The following is a 16,971-nucleotide window of genomic DNA, read 5'->3' on the forward strand; positions in this document are numbered from 1 at the left end:
ACAGGTACTTGCCAGTGTTGAATTAACAGAGGCAAATGCCCAAGTTGGCTTATCTCAGCTCACAACGTACCTAAAAATCATTTAATATACTACCAGTGACATGCATACCATGCTTTGAGAAATGCCAAATGAAACCTTATGTTAAAAAAAAAAAAAAGCAACTTTTTTTTTTTGGCCATGGGTCACGGGCCCAGCCGCTCTGCGGCACATGGGGTCTTCCCGGACCAGGGCACGAACCCGCGTCCCCTGCATCGGCAGGCGGACTCTCAACCACTGTGCCACCAGGGAAGCCCAAAAGCAACTATTTATTCTAACAAAACAAACAACTATGGCTATAGATTGAAAGTCCCAGATTTCCCAGATGAGTTGCTGGTGTTCAAAAGTACTAGTATAGCTACCATCTCACAATAAGAACTATACAAACATGCTTAGAGTACCCTATTCATTTATTCCAAGAAGCCTGTTTTTAAAAACATGTAACAGCTCTGAAAGTGGGAGGCTTCTCACATCTCATGGCACTTTACGACCACCGTCCACCAGGAGGCAGCTGTGATACCATTTTCATAACCTGTGTATGCTCGGATATCAGAAGCACAGTGTGTGCATCCACAGCAGGGAATAAAATCCCAGAGACAACAGCAGAGCACACCTCTACCCCTAGAACCCAGAGGCTGCGGGGAGGAGGCCCTCAGTAACATTCGGGGGCAGGAATCAAAATTAGGCCAGGACTAACTAACTGCAAAGCTATCTGGATAAAGTCATAGATTTGATGTGCACAATAATTGAAGGAAATAACAACAAAAAATTCCCCTCACATCTAGTGTGCTTCCCACCCAAGTAAAACAAATGTTTATCTAGTAACATCTCTGGGATTGTGTGAGCTGGTGCACTGGGCAAAAATTTGGACCAAAGCAAACTGGCAGCTATGTCCCCAAGCATGGTGTCGGGAGATGTGAACTCTGCTGGCAGGGAGGGCAGAGCCTCCCCGCCCCGATGGCATCATGCCTGACCCAACTGCACGTGTTTACAGTATCCGCCTCGCTCTCAGGCATGTCATCCCAGAATTAAAGAGTAGCTGAAAGAAAACCTGATGTGCTTCTATTTCAAAAAATATTTACGTACACTTCTGGGTCTGACTCAAACATGTATTTTCTCTGGCACTGATTTTTCACCTCCCTTCTTTATATATTATTAATTTATTGTCTTTTGTTACAGGCCATTTCAAATTTTTCATGGGAAGAGGCGGGTTGTGAATAAATGAAAGTTTCTAGTGCTTGAACCAGCTCTTCACTTATTCACTATTTCATTCAGCAACTATTGAGTGTGCTTATTAGCAAGAGGGGGTGTTGTGTGTAAGGGGTGCACACACACAATTGCACTCTGTAATTCCTACAGCTGAGAACGAACAAATCATTAAATTAGGCACTGCTTACATTTTCCAAAGATACTTCTATCAAGATTTTTATAAAGTACAGACATGTTTGGTGTACATAATAGATAAATTGTTACGCACCAATTCGGCACTAATTACGAAATGAACTCAGACATGCCTAAATCCAAATCAACTGTAACTCTGGAAAAATTTAAAAATGCATCTTTGTTTGAGGATGTTTGTACCCTATAATCTGAAAGAGGGTTGGACAGTTAACCATGTTAACTAGTCATGTTACCATGTTACATCTAGTCATCATGTTATATCTAGTCATCATGTCGTTAGGCGTTTTCTTGGCTGTGACACTTTCTCAGAGTTCCCTTGTTTTTCCTGACCTTAGAGAATAGAGTGTTTATGTACAGTCTTTTGTCTTTAGTCTTAAGAGACGCCATTCATTTCCATAGTCGCTTTGGTCAGCACCTTTCTGCCCCACTCTGTCCCATAAGGTTGTGTCATGTATTTGTAACAGTTAGCTTCTTTTGTCACAGTCTGCATCCTATCCTGGGATCCCTTGACCTCCTAAATGATTTTTAGAATTTGCATATAGTCTGGATTCATTCTTTGTGTGTAAAGTTCAATGGGTTTTGTCAGATAACCACAATGAAAGCATCACACAGAATAATTTCGCCACCCTAAAAATTCCCTGTGCTTCAAGTATTCAACTGGTCCCTCCTTTCCCTCAAACCCCTAATCATTTTACTGACTCCATAGTTTTGCCTTTTCCAGAATGTCTGTGCAAATCATACAGTTAGTAGAGTTTTTAGACTGGCTTCTTTCACTTAGCAATATGCATTTAACATTCATCTGTGTCTTTCTGTGGCTTGTCCACTTTTTCTTACTGCTGGATAATATTCCGTTATATATGGATGTACCAGTTTGTTTATACATTCACCTATTAAAGGATTATCATCTTGGCTGCTTCCAGTTTCGGCAACTATGAATAAAGCTGCTATAAATATTCATGTGCAAGTTTCTGTGTGGACATAAATTTTCAACTAATTTGGGTATATACCAAGAAGCATGACTGCAGAATCATATGGTAAGACTATGTTTAGCTTTATAAGAGACTACCAAACTGTCTTCCAATTCTGCATTCCCACCAGCAATGAATGAGAGTTCCTATTGCTCGACAACATTGCCAGCAAATGGTATTGTCAGTTTTTTTGTATTTTAGCCATTCTAATAGGTGTGTAGTGTTATCTCACTATTATTTAATTTGCAATTCCCCAATGACAAATGTGTTGAGCATCTTTTCATATACTTTTTGGCCATCTGTATATTTTCTTTGGCAAGGTGTCTACTCAGATCTTTTTTTGTTCATATTTTAATTGGATTATTTGTTTTCTTATTGTGGGATAAAGACATTTTTAATGAATTATTTTTTGTTCAGATTTACATAATTTACTAGAGAACACATTATAAATCAATCATTTCATCTAGGTCAGCAAAAACAGAACCAATCTCATCATTTCATCTAGGTCAGCAAAAACAGAACCAATAACTAACTACTTGAGTCTTTGGCTTTATTTCTCTAAAAAGCAGCACATAAAATGAAATCAGTCCCAAATGTCACAATCTCTTATGGAGAAATAATTAAAGAAATTAAGGTACATTCACGAAAACAGTGCACTACAGAGCTTTGAACAAGTTCATTATAAATTCTGAGCACATTCTAGCTTTATTAAAGATTGAGAGTTGTATTGTTTAAAATACAAGCCACATAAATGGCATGGCCTGTCCACTATCAGAGCTTTGGCAAACATCTACGTTCCATTTCCATACCTCAGTAGAACTTAATGATGCAGATTCCAAGTCGGTTAACTGGTCATTTTTCTCAAGCGGTATTGGGCATTTTACCTGGAGATACGGCTAATTACAATTCAAAGGAAATTAACTTCTCTATTTTCTTTAGGAATTATAACTGTATTCAACGAGTCAATGTGATGGATGCATTCAACCACTGGTTTTTAAAAAACATCTATTGAAGATGTTTTTGACTTTCTCTTTGTGTGAATTTGTTTTTTGAGGAAAAAAAAAATCTTTGGCAACTGTATGTACTAACTGTTACTCTATAGTGTTTGACACAACCAGAAAGAAAGGTGCTTCTATTGTTCCCATTTTTTAAATGACCCCCCCCACACAACACTTCCAGATCCACCTAAACCAATTATTTAAGATCTTATAGAGACAGCTTTCCCTGAATGATACCAGAAATTCAGGCCATTCATTAGGTTGAAGATCATCTTTCCTTCTGAAAAAAATCCATAGGGAAAAAAATTCAACTGAAGCCTAAAATTAAAAACAATTTAACTGTATTTTTAAAATACAGGGATATGTGAAATGTTACATTAGTATGCTTTTAAAATAAGAGTAGGTTACCTATAAGCACTCATCATATAGTAAGTTAGTCTTTCTATTTCAATTATGATTGCCAATTCATGGTAGGAAATTTAAAAAGCAAGAAACAGAGGTAATCCACAGCAGTACATATCCAAGTGAATCACAAATCTTTTGCAGTTGTTTCTAAAAACAAAACAAAGCGTATACACACACACACACACCAAACAACCAACCAAAAAAACCCCCCAAAACTTAAAAAAAATATATCTACAGCCCTAGGGGATTAAAAATAGAAGTATAATCAACAGATTTGTTATTAAGAGGTTTGACTGCATTTCAAGTTTGGAAATATAATTACATTTTTAAGTATTTTATACTATATCTCACTACATACATAGTGCGTCTTTTATTTAAAATGAACAATATTGAGTTTTTTTAAAATATACAATGACATATAGAAGAAAATAGAACAAAATAGGCCAATGATCCCAATGCCTAGAATAATCTGTTGACACACAGAAATAAATAAATGAAATATATACACATGATTTGATGATTCAAAAGCTCATTTAGGCAGAGAGTGAGAAGTGAAACCCATCTAACCCTACCCTCCCAATCCAGGCAACATGTGTTACCTTCTGCTTCAGATATACCTATTATTGAAATCCCCTCCTCCCTGCCACTGGAGCAAAGTCAATCATACATACAACTTTTGACATATTTTTTACAGAGAAAATAATTTATTTTATGGGGAAACATTTCTGTTCTACAGCATTTTTGGATACTGCTGCTAAGATCATGAATTTTTAATACAGAAGAATATGTTGCTATCTCCTGTTCTTGTTGGGTCTAATGAAAGTAAGGTTCCTTTCCCAAATGAGAACTAAACATATTTATTCCTCATTCTGTAGTGTCCTTGACAACTAGGTTAAAGAGTTGGTATTATTAAAAAAAAAAACCAACTCTGGTGTCCCCAACTTTTTAATTTACAAAGAAGGTCAAGAGCTGGAGGTTAGGCAAAAATAATTCATTTCAATCATACGACAAATTCTTGATCCGCAGAAATGTTTACTGCTGTTTTAAACACCACACTTTGGGATGATTTTGTTTCACAGCAATAGGCAAATTAATGTAATCCATTCAATTTTTCCTAAAGGTTGCAAATATTACTAAGTTTTCTCAAATGTAAAAGCATTCTTCCCTTGCTTCTTCCATCTTTCTCCTTCTGCCTAACTTCTCTAGAGAGTCCCTACCAATCATGCCACTTAAAACTGCTTTCTCAAAGGTCAATCAATATTCTCATAATTGCTACATCAATGGTCTCTGCTTCTTTCTCATCCCTTTGATGTCCATGCATCTTTTGACAATTGGAAATCTTTACATCCTTGGCTTCCACAATACCGAATTCCCCCAAATTCTGACCCAGGCTCTCTGGATTAATTTTCTGACTTTCTTCATGTGCCGTATTTTTATTCAGATCCCTTAAACACAGGTATTTCTCCAAGACTCTGACTTCTGTCCCCATCTTTTCCCAAAATAGGTATGGTAGTAACAACAGCTGCAACCAGCACAATTAAAATTTACCAAGTATTAATGTGCTAGACCTTATGCCAACCTCTTCACATACCCTACATATCACCCCATACTTGCCTAGCCTCTTAACTCCTTGGTGCCCAAATATACTCTGCAATTCTGGCCTATCTACCACTTTAGTCAAGCTTTCTTACCTTTTCCGGTAGTAAACTGCATTCCGAGTACCTTATTCTCTCGTTTATCACCATCTCCCCAGTGTTTAGCACAGTGCCTGACACACAGTAATGTCTATGAAGCACATGGTAGTATATCTGCTGCATAAAAGATTGGAAAACCCACACACATCCCACCTCTTTTTGACATAGGGTGGAATGCCATAAAAAATAGACTATTGGCTTAGAGCTTACAACTATTATAATTATAATTAGGAATTCAACCTGCTTGTCCCATTTCTAAAGCACATGTATGTCATTCCATGTATATTATAAAGTACCAGCATATCAAAAGTTGTGCAAGACCTCTACATAGAAAACTGTAGAATACTGAGTGAAGTTTTAGAAGTTCTTAAGAAATGAAGGAATATCTCATGGTATATCACGAAAAGTCAATATTGTGAAGATGTCAGTTCTCTCCAAATTGATCTGCAGATTCAGTGCAATTGCAATCAAAGTTCCAGCAAGATTTCTTGTGAAAATTAAAACCAATTCAATAATTTATATGGTAATGCAAAGGGCCAAAGTAGAATAACAATCTATAAAAAGATGACTGGCAATATTGTTTTGGTGAGGATGTGGGCCAATCATAACTTTCTCACAATGTTTTTGCAAGCCTAAGTTGTACAACTACTCCAAACACTGTTTGACAGTATTTTCTAAAGTTAAATCCACATATATCCTGTGATCCAGCAATTCTCCTCTTGAGAATTCATTCCAAAAAAGGTATAAATGAGACCACCAAAAAGACACTCAAAAATGCTAATAGCAATATTATCTATAATAGTTACAAACTGGAAATAACCCAAATGTCACTCTATAGGAGGGTGGATAAAATGAATAGTGGCATATTTATACAATGGAACACTAGGCATCAATGAAAATGAAGAAACTCCTGCTACATACAACATGGGTGAATCTTGAAGAATAATGAGTGAAACAAGCTAGATACTACACTACACTGTATTCTACTACATTATCCCTTATTTTCAGCAATATACTGTTAAGTGTTAGAAGTTAAAATAGAGGTACTTTTGGGGCAAAGAGAGTGGGTAGTTGGGTGGAGACATGAAGTGGTCTTTTAGGGTGCTAGTAATGGTCTATTTCTTGGTTTGAGAAGTGGTACACAAGCATGTTTACTTTGTGATACTTTATCAAGTTACACACACAAGACGTGTACTGTAGTATATGTTATACTTTAAACTTGACATACTACGGCTGAAGGAAGCAATATTCATGGAAGACCACACAAAACTGCGGTCCTTGGTCACTTTTTAAACCAGCAATCACCATATTAAAGATGAAGGGGTTCTTTCTGAAAGAAACCAAGCCTACCTTTCATTATCACAAGCCTTTTACTACTATATTTATTGATCAGAATAAGTTTGAAAATCATAATTACAACACAGAGTTGAATCATATGGCACTGCCATGCTTATAAGTCAAAAAGTCAAATATTGACAACTGCGTTTACTTAATGTAGACAATATTGTTGTAAGACAGTTTCACTGCTATGACTTAAAGACACGATCAAAATAATCCCATCGGTAGTTACATATAATAATATTTGGAAATGAAGTCCAGAGGACACTTTCTGGAGAGGAGAGAAAAGGGAAGAGGGATTAGAAACACTTATAAAAACCCAAGGTTATGGTTGGCACAGTAAGAGGTAACGGTAGCAGGCAGACAATCGGCGGGAGAGACAAGATTCACATCTGCAGGCAAATATGACTTGGCCTCCCGTCTCCCCTCCCTGTTCTAGCAGTGGTCCCTGGACCACAGCCTTTCGGACGGTGAATCCCTTAAGCAGTCTAGGCTCTGCCATTTTTGCTTAGACCCTCTAAGAATCACCTACATTAAGATACGGCCAATGTCATTCCCTTAGCTTTTTTCAAAGGCAGCTGTAATGAAAAGCTGTAGGAAGTCTGCCCGTTTTGCTGCAAAATTTTTGTAGAGTGTCTATTATACCATTAAGTGTTTCCAAATAAAAACTCACATGAGAAATTCTATTCAAGGAAAAAAATGTCTTGTGGATGAACTGATACGCATCTTCTTTCTAACAGCATGGTAACTTACATTTCCATTTTACATTGGGAAAAACAGCTAAAAGTGGAGTTCAATTATAGTAACTCTATTGACTTCTACTTTTTGCAAGTTTGCACTTAGTGATGGTCTTTAGTTTTGAACTTATCTATTTTTATTTTACTAATCATATTGTCTTACCTTTTGTTTTAAGTTTCCTAGAAAAAAAACCCAATATAAATAAATCTAGTTCATATCAAACTCATTATTATGCAGTTTTTTCTAATACACCTTATCTATAAGTTGGGGACTAATTGTTAAACTATCCCTTTACCTTTGGAGATACAAACTCAGTCAGAAAACCAAAACCCAGCACTTATTTGAGCTATAACATGGCTCTCTAGTAGCAATTGCTTAGAACAGATTTCTCTACATTTGCTAAATAATTTGTGATTTTACAAACTGCTAAATAGATTTTTTAAAGGGATCTCAGGGAATAGGGTTGGGTCTTGTATATGGCTTACTAGGACATTTTTCAGGATATGAATTTATGGTTTCAAATACAAAAATGCTTTTGGAAATTTCAAATGTAACTTGAAGTAGGGTGGGGTGGATCCAAACTACTTATACGCAACCCACACACGCACATGCACATACATGGCTAAAATCTCAGCTGTTAACATGTCAGAGTCCACATTACCTTGGCCGTCTGTCTCTGCATGCTAGACAGCACATAACAATGTCTAGATTCTGTTATAGCTTCTATATTGTTTATAACTCATACATGTTTTTATATTTCACATTTGAAAAAAAAAAACTTTTGGCTAACCTAAAGAAACAAACTGACAGGGATTTCAAGTATTGCAAAAGAAGGGGAGGACTAGTTTTTAGGAAGCAAATAAATTCTGGAGAAAAAGAAGGGAAGGGGAGAGGAGAGGTGGGGAGGGGAGGGGAGGGGAGGGGAGGGGAGGGGAGGGGATGAAAAGAAAAGAAAAATGCTTGCTTTCAAATAAAAGGCAGCATCTATCTACCCGTGCAGATTGATGTGATTAACAATTCCTGGTTTCCAGCTTCAGATTTAACACCACTTGGCAGGCAACTTTTTTTTTTTTTTTTTTCGCGGTACGCTGGCCTCTCACTGCCGTGGCCTCTCCCGTTGCGGAGCACAGGCTCCGTACGCGCAGGCTCAGTGGCCATGGCTCACGGGCCCAGCCGCTCCGCGGCATGTGGGATCTTCCCGGACCGGGGCACGAACCCGTGTCCCCTGCATCGGCAGGCAGACGCTCAACCACTGCGCCACCAGGGAAGCCTGGCAGGCAACTTTTAAACCTGCTTTTACTTCAGCAGCCACTCTAAAACTTTTTGTCACTCTCCTTAAGCTACCTACCTAATCCTTCCTGTGCCCCCTAGTAAACATTTGTTGCCCTACAGCTCAAATCTTAACTGTAAGTTACGTCCATTCTTATTTCTTCCTTCAAGTCTTCAGAAGATGAGATGCCTGCCCCCCATTTTATATCCTTGACCTGTTTTCTTCCCAAGTTCCCTGGGACCTTGTTCTAACAATGTTTCTTCTCTTTCCTGCATCTTCAATCTCCTCTCTCCTGGCTCCTACTTTACCAGCTAAAAATCACACTTTAGCCATTCCCATTCTTTAACGCATCTTGTCAATGAATTTCTCTTTTCTTTCTCAGCCCAAAGACTAGTTCACACTGGTTGCGTGCACTCCCCCTGCCCCCCTTCACTCCTCCACTGACTGTCACCCCGCTTCCATCCTCTCCCTCAGTGAAGGTCGCTGATGTCTTCCTAATGGACAAAGTCAAAGGCCGCTTCTTGGCCATCACCTCAGAGGACTGACGTGCAGCACTTGATATGGTTAATGGTCCTGGTTTTCCTAACCTCACTCCTCTGCTTCTCTCCTGCTGACGATCTCCTCCAGGTCTCCTCTGCCCCCCACAGACATGCGGTTTCCTTTCAGGTTCTATCTTCAATCCCCCTTCATTTACACTCTCCATCCTTAAGCGATGTAATTCAGTCTTTATTTAACGACTCCAGGTATCACACAATAACAATACTGGTGTTTTCATTAAACCTATACATTCTGATCTACATCTCTTGGCTGGTATTTTCCCCCGCTCTGTGGGGTCCTATAACTAATTTGTGCTCTCTCGGCAAAAGGAATATCCTACCCATGTTTCAAACTCAAAATGTCCAAACCTCTTTATTCCCAGCTAAACCTGTTTCTCTCCTAAATTTCTCATCTCAAATATAATCCAAATGCTGGATTTCCCCACCCCTTTGCTCTCCCCTTTCCCAGCTCATCGAACCCTAAGATTCTGCCACCTTAACATCCACTGCACCAATCCTCTCTCCCTTTCTCCTGCCCTAGTTTGAAATCCTGGTCTCACTTTCAAACATTAAGGAATCCAGGCCCAGCCTCCTCCTCCTACAAAGTATCCTCCACACCGTGGCAGGTTTATCTTTCTAATACACAAATTTGTCCTGCTCTGCTCTCCTACTTAAACTCTTACAAATGGCCCACCAGTGCTACAGGGACCTGCCCTCCTCACCTCCTGAGCTCCCTGTCCCCAAGTTCCTCACCCCCAATACTCTAGCAGCCCTGGAATAACTGCTCCTTGAAGAGATCTACAAGCCTTTAGTCTTGCTGGTCACTCTGTTCTGACTGCGACCCATCCCTGCTCTTCTGCCTAGCAAATTCTGAATCATCGTTCAACACCCAGCACAGACATCATGTCCTCTGGGGAGCCACCCACGCTCTCAGGTCCCTGGCAGCAGGGATCACCTCCTCCGCTGTGCCATCTCCCACGCTGCACACTTCTCTTCCTGTCCTAAGTACTCGCCCCAGAAGGATCCCTTGCCCCTCTTTGGAGATTCAGGTCACCTGGTCTGGAATGTGTAAATGTTTATTTAATTATTTGACAGAAATTATCTTTTTAGACCCTGTTCCCCTCTACTGGTCAGATTCAGAGCTGTCTGAGGCTCACCAGAATCTAGCACGGGGGTTGGAACAATATAAAAAACACAAGAGTTCTTCAGGTTGGAGATGAAGAATTCTGAAGTTACTTAAATCTGGGTTTACATCCTGGCTCCGCTACCTACCAGGCTCTGTGAACTTCAAAGAACCGCTCTCAACATGCTTTCCTGTTTCTGAAATGGGGATAATAATACCTTTCCCACAGACAGTTGTGAGGATTATATGAGATAACAGGCACTCAACAACTGCTAACATGAAGTACATGAAATATTTGGGGAATTTATGAGCATACTGATCACATAACATTTCGAAAGTTATAAATACTTAAGACGAAAACTAAACATGTGAGCACAGATTAACTTTTCAAAACCTACTTATCAACACATTTACATAGAAGTAATAGTTTAACAGATGCTTTATATTTTTATTAAAACTAAAGGAATTCTTTCTCTTTTGATTTCGGTTGATGCTACTCCATATTTAAAATTTTTCTAATCCTTGTAATGGAAAGAAGCATAAAATCACTAATTTCATCTACTTTTTCAAACTCAGCATGACTGAGATTCAATTACTTCCTCTATCTTACTACTCAGTAACTCTGGTGCTTCAAAATGAAATTAAAAAGAAGTGACTGAAAGACAGACTGAGCTAACAGGCATTAGCTAATAAGGGGAAAAAACCACATAAATTAGATATGGAAAAGTCATTTGAAGTTAAGACAGCCATTATTCAATACTGTCAGGTTAAAACTGAACATACAAAAATCAAGAGCCGCCAGCAAAATATCAATATTAAAACAGGATCATGAATGATTTTCTTTTTTACTTGTTCATTTTTAAAAACATTTTCTACAATAAGCACGTATCACTTTTTACAATAAAATTATTTTAAAAATCTTTTGGAAAATGCTCAAAATAAACTGTTAGTGAAAAGGTAGAATTGTAACATTGTATATTCCAGATGGTACCCATTACGAAAGAAAATGTGTATACATTGGGGGGGGGTTACACATATGGGGACAAAAACCAGAAGGCAATATATAAATAATGTTCTTGGTTTCTCTGTTGGTGAAATTACCAGTAGTTTTTATGGCCTTTACAGTTTTCTGTATTTTCTAATTTCTTTACGAAATCTAGCATTACTTTAAAAAATAACAGATTTTTGGATTCATATACCATAGAATTCAATCATTTAAATTGTACAATTGGTTTTTTTTTTAATTTATTTATTTATCTATTTATTTATTTTTGGCTGTGTTGGGTCTTCGTTTCTGTGAGAGGGCTTTCTCCAGTTGTGGCGAGCGGGGGCCACTCTACATCGCGGTGCGTGGGCCTCTCACTGTCGCGGCCTCTCCCGCTGCGGAGCACAGGCTCCAGATACGCAGGCTCAGTAGTTGTGGCTCATGGGCTTAGTTGCTCCGCAGCATGTGGGATCTTCCCAGACCAGGGCTCGAACCCGCGTCCCCTGCATTGGCAGGCAGATTCCCAACCACTGCGCCACCAGGGAAGCCCTAAATTGTACAATTGTTTTTAGATAGCCATAAAATTAGGCAACTATCACCATAATCAATTTTAGAACATTTTCATCACCCCAAAAGAAAACCTGTACCCGTGAGTAGTCGCTCATTACCTTCTCTCCCCAGCTCCTGGAAACCTCCAATCTATTTTCTGTCTCCACAGATTTGCCTATGCTGGATATTTCATATAAATGGAATCATATAATATGTGGTCCTTTGTGAATGACTTCTTTTATTTGGCATAATGTTTTCAAGGCTCACTCATGTTATAGCATGTATTAGTACTTCGTTTCTTTTTGTCACCAAGCAGTATTCCATTGTATGGATAGAGTGCATTTTATTCATCCATTTACGAGCCGTCATGAGTTGTTTCCATTTTGAGGCTATTCTGAATAACGCTAGGAGGAATGTTCACGTACATGTTTTGTATACACATATGTATTCAAATCTCTTGGATATATAACAAGGAGTGGAACTACCCGGTCATCTGGTAACTCCATGTTTAGCTTTCTGACGAACTATCAAACTGCTTTTCAAAGCAGCTGCATCATTTTATATTCCCACCAACAATGGAGGAGAGCTGTAATTTTTCCACACCATTGCTAACACGTGTTATTGCCCATCTTTTTGATTAGAGCTATCCTAGTGGGTCTGAAATGATAGCTCATTATGGATTTGATTTGCATTTCTGTGATGGCTAATGATGTCTAGCATCTTTGCAGGTACTTACTCTTCTTTGGCGAAATGTTCATTCAGATCTTTTGCCCATTTTTAAATTGGGGTATTTATCTTTTTATGATTGAGCTGTGGGAATTTAAAAAATTAATTCTAGATACAAGTCTCTTATCAGATATATGATTTGCAAGATGTTTTGTGTTAACGTACAAAGAGGAAAAAGAACTCCATCTCTTCCAGTAATTCAATCAGCAAACACTGTGCTCATGGGGTAAAACATGGTAATGACAATTATAAAACACCTTAATACATTAGCAGCATTTTATAATTTTCAACCTAATCCTCACATGGATGGTAATAACAGGCCTATTTCTGAAGTTGAGAATCAAAGGCCAGCAGAGGTAAAGTGACTTATTCAAAGTCTCTCCTGACTTCATTATTTTTCTATCACTATTTTTCTATGTGTCATCTTTCTTATTTGTTTTAAATTAAAGTTCTCTCCCTGTGTTGCTTTCACATGTGTGAGCAAGCTGTCTCAATCCTTTTTAGAGCAAGGCAGGTATGTTTACACAGGAATTCCTCAAAGTCTCAGAGCTAAGTAGGATTAATAATACCCAAGTCTTTGGGTACCTCGTTCAGGCTGTGAGATTATACCTACACACTGATAGTGTGACAGATCTCATAGAAGGAACTGTGCAGCCTGGCAGAGGTTTGTGAAGGCTGACATGACAAAGGTGGAAGGTGAGTGTCCCAATGAACCCAGTTTGGTGGTGTTCTATTAGTTTCTTAGGACTATTAGCACAACATTGGCAGCTTAAAACAATAGAAATTTATTCTCTCACAGTTCTGGAGACCAGAAATCAGGCTGAAATTAGGTTCACTGCATCAAAATCAAGGTGTTGGCAGGGCCACGATCCCTCAGGGAGGCTCTAGAGGAGAATCAGTTCCTTGCTTCTTCCAGGTGCTGGTGGCTGCTGGCATTCCTTGGCTTGCGGCCCCAACATTCCATCTTTGCCTCTGGGGTCACACTGACTTCTCCTCTTATGCCTGAAATCTCCCCTTGCCCACCTCCCCTTATAAGGACACTCGTGATTATATTTAGTCCCAGCTCCCATGATCCAGGATAATGTCCCCATCTCAAGGTACAAAATTTTTGCCATATAAGGTGACCTTTCAGGTTCCAGGGACTAGAACATGATCAGTACACATCCAGGGACCATTACTTAGCCAGGGGAGGGGGGTTTTACAAGACCCAAGAACAATGTCCCAAAGTTGTGAAGGAGCAACTTCCACTATCTTCCTTTCTTTATACTCACAATCCAGCTGTTTTACAAAAACTGCTCCTACAGCTATGGTCTTTCTAGTCCAGCCCTAACACGATCCCCCAATACTGCTGAAAGTCACCATCTTAGTTACCTGACCAAGTAGCTTCAGTTACTCTTGAGAACAATTTTATACAGAGGAAAACACTATCGAAGATTCAAATCTGTTGTACAAAAAACAGGAGGAAAAAAGAGAAACTGAACAATATATTGTTGTCTCTTAAAATTATTTACAAATATATGATAGAAATCTAACATTAAATAAGGAATTATACATATAATATTAAATCACTTCTCAGCTATGCCAAAATAATTGAAATGTGCAGTGCAGTCGTAAATGGTACACATGCAGTACACGGTTTAAAATGTACTGGCAATTTCTTTCCTCTTATACTAGATAGTGAGTATATGGGTATTTTTACGCCTATCCTTTGTAGGCCTATAATACCTTTACAGTATTTTTAAGGTAATTTTTAAGTATTAAAAAAGAAAAAGGGTACAACGTAATCTTCCTCCATAAGTCCTAAAAAGCATCCAATGTGCTAAGCTTCAGGTTGATGTCTAGAATTACATCAGTAACTGTCTCAAATGCCACTGCTAAAATCTACAAACCGGTCAACTCCTTGGTTATGGAAAAAAACTCTTGCTTCATTATTAACTCTTTAGGGAAGTAGAGGAAAAAAGGTAGTGAAAATGAGAACGTCTCTAACCAACCAGGAAACAGACATGCTGATTAAGTTTCCCGATCTTCACATCCTTTGCCCTACAATTTCTATTTTTTGACACAGAAAGATTTTTGCACTATTTACTAAGATTAAATTATCCATCTCCCAGATGGATTTTGTTGGCTAGACGTTAACTGCCACAGTTCTCCCTTTCTTGCCATAAGCAACTTGGCCTCAAAGGAAAGATATGCTTCTGAAACACTTAAAAAGTTGTTTTTAGTCGAGAAAAATCATACTTTCTCATTGACTTAAACTGCAATTTCAGAGATTTATTCTTAAGGAAAAAGTATAGTTCCAAGACAAATTTATTCTTATATCCAAAGCATACTTTCCTTTCAGACAGACAGGAAAAAAATTTCTAACATAGTTCATCAGAACCATTCAAAAAAACCTCAGAGATGTGTGCTAGACAGCAGACAAGCTATCTACCAGACATGAAGAAGGCTGGAGAAGATCCCTATCCTTAATTCTGAACCTCTTCCATTGGAAATCATCCATGCTAAATGATGGCTTTGGGCAGGGGAAATTCCATCTGCATTAAATAAGTCACAGATCCTCTGTTCTCGACTTGTGATTTTTCTGTCTTCGCGAAGTAGATTTTAAACTTATATGTGAAAAATGTCAGAAATAAAAATCTCAGAATATTTGCCGGATTTTAGTAAGACACGTATTTTTCATTAAAGGTTCTCTAAACTGCACTTTTAATGTCTAGTCCTTTACAGTGGAGTAAATATGGCTACTAAACCACCAAAATACCAATTCTATGCTAGGCTTAATAAGAAACTTGGTCTATGGCCACTCTCAGAGACCAACCAAGACCGAAATTCAATCTGCAGAGCGTCCTGGGGTAAAGCAACCAAGCCCATCTCAGGCTCCCAAGTAGCTCGGGGTAGGAGTCCTTGCCCCCAGATCCGGTACCATTTGGACCCGCCCTTCTCAGAATACAATAGTATTTGAGAACTTGTACACTTGTTAGGTTAAAGCAAGAAAAAACACAGTTTGGATTAATTTCAAATTTAACAGAGGTGCCAGAATAAGAGCCTCAACTGCTAACCAAATCAAACTATCAATTTTTCAAAGCAAAATCAAAACAAAGAGCCCCTCAAGTGAGTGGGTGGGCCGGCGGACCAGCCAACAGGTATTTCACCTCCACGTGAGTCTGATGTGTTTCACTGAAGAGGCAGAAGGCTGGAGACTCAAGTAAACTAAAGGCCATTCTGTAACTTCCCTGGCAGCATTCAGGATAATGGGGAAGAACTAGCACCTCGTCATGAGGGAAGAGAAAAAGTTTAAAATTCAGTTCGGGGCCAGTGGGCTAAAGAGCTGCTGAGGAGAAGTCGTTCTGAGGTTATTACAGTACATTGTAGTTCAAACCGTTTTAAGGCTTAAAACCCCTAAGAAAATCTGTGTGGCAGATTTGGCTAGGAGAGCATGCCCATAGCTGGTCAATCAAACGTAACAAAGACATTCTAGAAACGGTAGAGCCTGAGACGGTTTGTTTGCATTCGAACATTAAGCTTAACACGGGTGGGAGGAAGATATTTTTTTGGAAATGATGTAAGGCTATTGTTTTTGTTTTTGTTTTTCACCGGGCCATGCAGCATGTGGGATCTTAGTTCCCCCACCAGGGATACAACCCATGCCCCCTGCATTGGGAGCACGGAGTCCCAACCACTGGACCACCAGGGAATTCCTGTAAGGCTATTGTTATTGTTGCTGTTATTATTTTTAACGTTTATTCTGACCTGTAGTTCTTACTTTTTATTGCTCAAACTGACGACACCTGCAGAAATACAGGTTACACAAAACTGAAAATGTTTAGAGTAAGTTAGGCAAGACCGATCCCATGCATGTGGCTAACCGAAAGTCCCTTTCTTCTGTGCTAGGTGCGAGCAAAGATTTGGATGAGTGCATCCTGGGAACTCGTTGGCGGTCCAGTGGTTAGGACTCTGCGCTTCCACTGCAGGGGGCCTGGGTTTGATCCCTGGTCGGGGAACTACGATCCCCGCAAGCGGCACGATGGCCAAAAAAAAAGCTTATGCATGAGCGAATCCAAGATTAACAGGGAGAAAGAGCAAAACGAACCTAAGACACAAATACTGAAATGTGATTCCTGGACTAAATGTCTGAGCTATAAATGCAAGCAAGTACTTGGTAAAAGGTTGCTAAGAAGGATCTAGATGAGAAAAAAGAACCAGGAAG

At 39.0% G+C, this 16,971-nt stretch overlaps 1 protein-coding gene across 10 annotated transcripts in view; it reads right to left on the reverse strand.

The window, feature by feature from the left end:
• PLEKHA5 (pleckstrin homology domain containing A5) overlaps positions 1-16,971 on the reverse strand; it is a 242,744-nt gene that overhangs the window by 121,530 nt on the left and 104,243 nt on the right. The window contains exon 4 of one of the 10 annotated variants that reach the window (XM_060166772.1): positions 14,139-14,208. The exons of 8 other annotated variants lie outside the window; for them this stretch is intronic. In XM_060166772.1, coding sequence (XP_060022755.1) covers positions 14,175-14,208 — 34 coding nt within the window. In that variant the 3' untranslated portion in view covers positions 14,139-14,174. Of the gene's footprint in view, positions 1-14,138; positions 14,209-16,971 lie in introns of those variants that run through there. One more of the 10 variants, XR_009543574.1, reaches the window with a different exon arrangement.

This window comes from Lagenorhynchus albirostris, chromosome 11 (genome assembly GCF_949774975.1).
Source record: "Lagenorhynchus albirostris chromosome 11, mLagAlb1.1, whole genome shotgun sequence".
Lineage (NCBI taxonomy): Eukaryota > Metazoa > Chordata > Mammalia > Artiodactyla > Delphinidae > Lagenorhynchus > Lagenorhynchus albirostris.